This window comes from Haliaeetus leucocephalus, unplaced genomic scaffold, assembly GCF_000737465.1.
Source record: "Haliaeetus leucocephalus isolate CR32 unplaced genomic scaffold, Haliaeetus_leucocephalus-4.0 Scaffold702, whole genome shotgun sequence".
NCBI classification, from domain to species: Eukaryota; Metazoa; Chordata; class Aves; order Accipitriformes; family Accipitridae; genus Haliaeetus; species Haliaeetus leucocephalus.
Genome location: NW_010973138.1, coordinates 1,391,120 through 1,397,970, shown reverse-complemented (window position 1 = coordinate 1,397,970; position 6,851 = coordinate 1,391,120). Strand labels below are relative to the sequence as shown.

General features: G+C 40.0%; 1 protein-coding gene across 6 annotated transcripts in view; it reads right to left on the bottom strand.

Moving 5' to 3' along the window:
• Positions 1-1,304: 1,304 nt before the first annotated feature.
• LOC104839777 (cystathionine beta-synthase-like) overlaps positions 1,305-6,851 on the bottom strand; it is a 34,590-nt gene continuing 29,043 nt past the window's right edge. For all 6 annotated transcript variants that reach the window (XM_010580261.1, XM_010580262.1, XM_010580260.1 and 3 more), the window contains 2 exons: positions 4,514-4,598; positions 1,305-2,827 (listed from right to left, as the gene is read on the bottom strand). In XM_010580261.1, the coding sequence (XP_010578563.1) occupies positions 2,718-2,827; positions 4,514-4,598 (195 nt within the window). In that variant the 3' untranslated portion in view covers positions 1,305-2,717. The remainder of the gene's footprint in view (positions 2,828-4,513; positions 4,599-6,851) is intronic.

The window sequence follows — 6,851 nt, the reverse complement described above, 5'->3', positions numbered from 1 at the left end:
TCATGATGCTACAGATTAATTTATGAATGGTAAACTAAAAAAGCAAATTAAAATCTTTACACTTTTCTCTGTGTCACAAGTGAAGCTACCCATTAATCTGCTGCTGCCCCAACTCTAACTTCTCTCTTGTACTGCTGTTCTGAAAGCAGCTTTGGGAATCTCCTTCTACCCTCCTATTTTTTGCTGAATTCAGTTAGGTTGGAACATGGAACTTTTACAGGCACAAAAATAAAACGAAAAAAAACCCCAAACACTTAAGCACACACCCCCCAACTGACACCAAAGGTCAGATGGAAAATGGGAAAAATCAGATAAAAGCAAGTGAAGTAAATTTTCAAGGGCAACAGTAATGCCAAAATTTAGCAGCAGTGGCAGCTACGATTGCAACAAATCCTTCAGTTAGTAGCATCTAGTGAAGTACACAGGTTCTTTTAACAGCATGGGAAACAATGGATACAGTAAAAATACAAATAATCAAAGAAATAAGTCCCTCAGCCTTCCCTGTAAATTAAGAATAGATCTGAAAATATATCTGACAGCAGTATTTGAAATAATTGAGAAAGGAGTTTAGAAACTTGGCTGAAATACTAATGTCTCAAGGGATACAACTGACCATTCACAGACTCTCTATACTGAGAAACATAAAGGATGTTAAAAGTGCTAAGATCAAAGACCATGCCCTTAACTGTGCTAAGTTATTTATGAGTCCTTGGGAAGTATCTAAAAAATAGTTTGAAAGATGAATTATTAGGCTCTGCCAAGCAGCAACAGAGGTAAGACAGAGCTGTTCAGCCTAGAAAAGCTAATCCAGATTTGAAAACAATGTCTTTAATGCACAGGTACAAACATCTGATACTCACACTAGTTCAGCTTTCCACTAGTCAGAGCACCCAAGCTGGGGTTTTTATTATTACAACAAAGTACTTAACATTCACAAATTTAAGGTGAGAGAGAAGCAGTCAGAAAACAAACCAGGCTGTCACACTGCCGGCAGGCAGACACTATCACTGGTGTCACTTCTTTGGCTTTGAGCTCTTGCCTCCCTTCTCAGGCCAGCATCACCCAAGGCACAACTGCAAGGGCTCTGTTTGATGTTCTTTGCTCAGCACTGACACGGGACAGGGCGGCTTCCACCACCTCTCTCCTCTGGGCACACCCTTGCAAAATGTGCAGCAAATTCCACTGCCATAGGGAGGCCAGCAAGGTAGAAATAAATCTATATACAGGAGGTCGTAACTGTGATTTTTAAATAACCCCTTTGTTTTCTCTTAGCTGACTCACAACTTCTTTCAGCTTTTTTTTTTTTTAAAGAAAAAACAAACCCCAAAACTTTGCTATCCTACCAGCAATAACCCCAGCCTAAATAGTATTCTTCTACTTCAGTGCAAAGAGACACAAACTAAGAAAAGTGCCACTCTTGCTGATCAAAAACTTTATTCTTGGCAAAAGACCAGTCAGAAGAGGATTAGAGCAGTCTTTATGAAGAAGAAAACCAGCTACTTTTCTCCTGTAACCACAGTGTGATTTCACTTATCATTACCACTAATAGCAATCAGTAGCCTGAGCATAGCAGCATACGGACAGGACTGCTAGTGCCAAACTGTGCCATGGCTACGCAAGTCAAACATTACTGAAGCCAGAGTTACGGAAGTGGTGAAAAGTTGTAGCTGCACAGACCTACTGCATGTTACTCTTGTGTACTCTTGACATTACCAGTCCACACCATGTTTGCCAGTTACTTCCAAGCTTGGCTACAGTGAATTCAATTAGTAGTAGTGTTTCTGTCCTAGAATAAGGTGCTACACAGTGTAGGAGCACTTGAGCAGGACTTGAAAGAGTTTACAGCTCTTGACAGATTACCTTTGGCTCTTCTAAAACAGGCATAAGAAGAAGCACTTTAAGATAAATAAGAGGGTGGGGAGGTAAGGGGAAGGTACTAGATGAAACAGTGTGATTTTCAAAAACCTTCAGGCAAGAAGCTTGATCTTGCCTTTTAATCTTTTCACTTGTGCTTACTTAACAGGGTAAAATTGGAAGAAAAGAAAGGTCTGTCTTTGCAGTGAAAGCCAGCGCACCACGTAGAACAAAGCCACTCGTTCACGTTTGTCACTTCACTGTCAGGCTTCCACTCAAGTCAGTTTTTCCTCAGAGCAGCTGGTTGAAACAAGCCTCAACTCCAGCTCTCAGGATTTCCTCTTGCTTTATATTGATGTCACCAAAGGGAAATCCCCCTTTCTTCTCCCCATGCCCCAGTCCCATTTTTGTCTCCACACAGGTATTACCTAACTTAACACCCCTGCACAAAAAAAAATTCCAAAACTTTCCAGAGCTCTCTTGGGCCTCTGCTTATGTAACTCTTTATTTCAACACATTTTATGAATCCGAAACAATGTTTTGTAAAGCCAGACTTTAGACATAACAAGTAAGGAACATACCAGTTAATTTAGGCAATATTTTTACATATATATAGGTAAAAAAATAAATTGTCTTGATAAGAAATATCCTGTAACCTGATTATGAAACAAGTCCCCAGAAGCTGTGCAATACAGCAAAATGCACTGGTTGTATAGCTGACACCAGGATAGCTAACTGCTTATTTTCAGAATTTAAAAAAAACCAACACCCTAAGAACAGACCATTCTACCTAAGAAATAAACCTGATTCTTTGTTGGAGATTGCAAAATGTTGTTGAAGAGGCTCCACATTGCTACTTGACTTTAGCTGGACTTCCTTTCCCGTTCTCGCACCGTCACAAAGTTAAGCAGGTCAATGGCTGTAACGATGCCAAACACCATTTGCCGCTTACTGGAGGAACCATCAGTGTGATCTGCACAGAAACAGAGAAGGGATTCTGGCTTTAGGAGGCACAAAACCACATCATCCCACTTGGTTTTAATGGCACTGTTTGTAAAGGCAGGTGCCAAGCCAACCCAGCTCCACGTGTCAGGGCCCATTGGTGGAGCTGGTTATCACTGATGACCCTTGTACATTGAGGGGGAACCCAAACGGCATCTTGACGAACAGTCGCACAGCAAGTGGCAAGGATTTTCATTTTAAAAAGGCTCCTCAACAACAGGGATATAGAAACTGAAACATTATGGAATGAAGGATAAGGGTCCGTCAGATTTACTTTTCTTGACATGAAAATTCAAATCAAATCCTCTTGTTATAAAACATATTTTCCCCATACATTAGTTTCGGTGACTCTCCTTGAAACAGCTGCAAACTGATATTATCCTGTTTCAACCAGGGGCCACTAGAGAAGGACATGCAACACTACCATCTTCCTACACCACTGTCAAATACAGAATTAGTGTAAAAATCAAAATACAACATTTTCCCATTTATACCCAAAAAACTTATTAACCATCTAATCATTGCTGAATTGGGAGCACAGGTTCAAGGGATTTTTCACTGTGAGCATAAGCCTTTGACCTGAGAACCAAGTGGCCAAGTGACCTCTGGCCCTTTATCCATGGTCTAAGTTCCCTGTTCCTAAAGTCTGGCTGTACTAAGACGTTTAGCCTACTTATATGCTCAGTTTTTCAGCCAGCTGGATTGTCCTGGACTTTTCATTTACTCAATCTTTGTTCCACTGCAGGCTTCAATGAGATTCCAGGTTTATAAATAGTCAGCACAGAGTCAAAAGCACATCCTTATGGAGGTTATCTGGGAACAAGCCCAAATTTGATTACTATTTTTCATTTACAGTTATAATTCAGCTAGCTGTCAGATAAATTTATCTAGTGAGTCTTATTTCTGGTTTTAGTTTAGTTTCTCAGTGTTTTGTAATTTTGCAAGTTGCCTGCTATAAGGAAGATAAAACAGGAAAAAATAATTATTCACATATAACAGTGACATACCCTAGCTTTGAAGATTTATTTAGTCATTTCCAGTCCATAAAGAAGGCAGTGTAAAGAGTTTTGAGAAAAATGAAGAAAAGTAGAGTTTGGCAGAAAAATATCAAGTAAAGGGGAGTAAGTTAGTTTAAAAAAAATAAACAGGAAAAAAATATTAAGCTGTCTTGAGATGGTGATCTCAGTGCTGACATCTAGATCTTACTAAACTTTATTTAGCTGTAATAAAGGTTTTGCTTTAGAAAGGCAAAAAATTGAAGTGTAGTTAACCTGGGACACTCACTGTGATCGAACTACTAGAAGTTGCATGACACAAGTAGGAAGAAGCAAAGATCAGTTGTACTGCAGAAGCTTATTCATTGGCTTAATGCTACTAACAAAGCCACTGTACAGTGAAGTAGACTCAGGCATTTGGTTCTGAGCAGTAACCTGCTCCACAAGCAGGTACATTACAGTATGTGAAGTTATTAATGGATTTAACATTTATTCCTCAAGTATTAAAGTACTAGTGTCTTATGAAGTGTTAGTAGCACATAGTTACATATGCAGGAAGAGGATTTGGGTTCTTCAAAGCTTCCTTACACACTCACACTTGTACTTGTTTCTTGTTACCACTCAAAGATTACCTCTTACAAAGTGCAGTACATCATACTCACATTGAATTTGTTCATGAACCACTAGAGCGAAGTGGTCTATTTCTAGAATATGAGAGAGTTTCCCCAAGTTGTCTTTCAGGTTAATCTGAGGAGAGAGTTACAAAACTTAAATAAAATGGTCCTTTACATGTTTAGTGGTCAATAATCCCCATACACTTCGTGCAGCATTAAAAATAATACATCAGCATTTATACACTGCTCCCATCTGAAGTATTGTAAAACGCTAACAAATCAAAGCCAACTTAGAAGATCAGTTTTCTTTGTTTCTGATTTCCAAGAAAACAAAACATGAAAACGAAGCACTACATGAAGGTATTAATTCTGATTCTGTAAACATAATGAATATACTGAACGTACTGAATATCTAAAAAACGTTAATAATGGAAGAAGGTCAAGTGTTCCGTGTATTTAACAAAAGAAGTTACCATAAAACTCATTATACTTGGTGGTTTTACTCTAGCAAGACTGGGAAAGAGTGAATGAATCAGGCCGCAAATCATTGTGGAAGTGAATACTATCTGCGAAGGCAGCAGGGGAAGAGAAAAGCCCAGACAAAACAAAACCAAGGGTGAAGATTGCTCAGCTAACACTATATTTAGTGTGCACATCAAGGAACTGAGAATTAAGAATTCATTTTTAGTGAAGTTCAACTTTGCTAAGACTAGAGAAGGAAGGACCCTGTTTTGACTCTGTAGAAAGAATACAGGTCCTTCTGAAACACTTAGCTAATTACCTGCTGGAACCATTTGAACGAATGCGTAAAACTGTGCTTCCTACATGCTTTAACATATATTAAGCAGCAGCAATAGGTCTATTACCCAAGTGACTCTCCCCAGGTAACAGCAGCACCCACCATTTGACACTTTCATTAAAGGGGATCAAAGGAATTTACAGCAAAGAAAAGTCTTGTACTGCAGATTGAAAAAGCCTTTATCCTGCAGTGAGCTCAGCTTGTGGCTGAGGAATAAATGCCACAGCATGAACAGTTTTGCTGCACTGAAACACAGAGCTCTGGTCTCCATACTGTGAGTTAGAAGAGATCAAAAGGATTCCCAGCAGCCTGTGCTTAAGGGACCAGCAGGCTATAGTGCATACTGAAGCATCAATCCTTAAGCTTGTGGGCCAGACAAGGGGTGGGGGGAAATCTGGACTTACTGCCACATCGACGCAACTATAGTCACCACCACTGACAAGCAGTTTTGTGCAAATGTACGTGCAAAACCTAACTTTTGAACCTAAGTTCAAAGCTCACCAAAGGGGTACAGCCCCTTGCCATCTGATTGTGTATAATCAATAGACCTGTTTTCAGGGACTGGGTAGGCTAAAGATAACCAGGACAAGCAGCCCATGGGCAGCACTGAGACAACTGTGAAGACATAAACATGTTTTGAAATGCTTAATGGAAATTTAACAGAACTCCCACAGAGTTTTCACCTGTCTCACTACTGCTCATTCAACCTCCCTAAAAATTTTGCCCACGAGTTTTCCCACATTTAGGCATTTTTTTTTAAACCTACTAAGTCTTTACAATTAGCCTAGGCACATACTACTACACTGCACATGACTAGGACTGCTTGTTTGGCTCTAAGGGCAAGTGACATGGCACTACTCATGGCCTTACAACTAAATTCTCTCCTTCCCCAGAGGTAGGCTCTGGTCCTCCAGAGATGCTGGGGACACCAGGCCTTGCATTGTTTAGCAGAGTGCTGAATGGTTTAGGACACTAACCAAAATCACACCAGGGAACAGGGTAACAATTAAACACTAGGAATAGTAACAAGAAAGCCTCAGAGACCATGGCCCAGCCCTGTTTTCTGGTAAAGGCAGACAAGAAGTCTGCTAAGGCCATGTCTGCACCACACCTAACACATGTTAGTAGTTGATGCAAAGATCCTTTGAGGAAGAGGAGGTGAAGAGACCCCAAACTACTGGAACCGACATCTGACTCCACAAGAATGGCCCTCCTCCCCGCTAACACACAGCACTTGTTTGGATTGGCAAATTATCCTGTGACTAGAGTTTCAAAGCCCTAGAGTGTTATCCTACTGGAGACTTTAAAAAAAAAAAGCTATAACCATTACTTTTCCATTCTAAGAGATAGCCACAAAATAATTGTGGTGATCAAAGAAAGCTTCCTGCGTTGCCAAAAGATAGCTTTGTCTTGGTAGTCACAGGCTAAGCTGACCTCTTATTGATACATGCTGTGGTACACATCCTAACTGTAGGATATTCCAAGTCATTTCAGTGACACAGATGATCCGTTTTCCCAATTTCACCAGTAAACAAGCCAAGTAAGCTTGACTGAAGTGGTAAGAAAAAGCAAAATCCACAATACTTC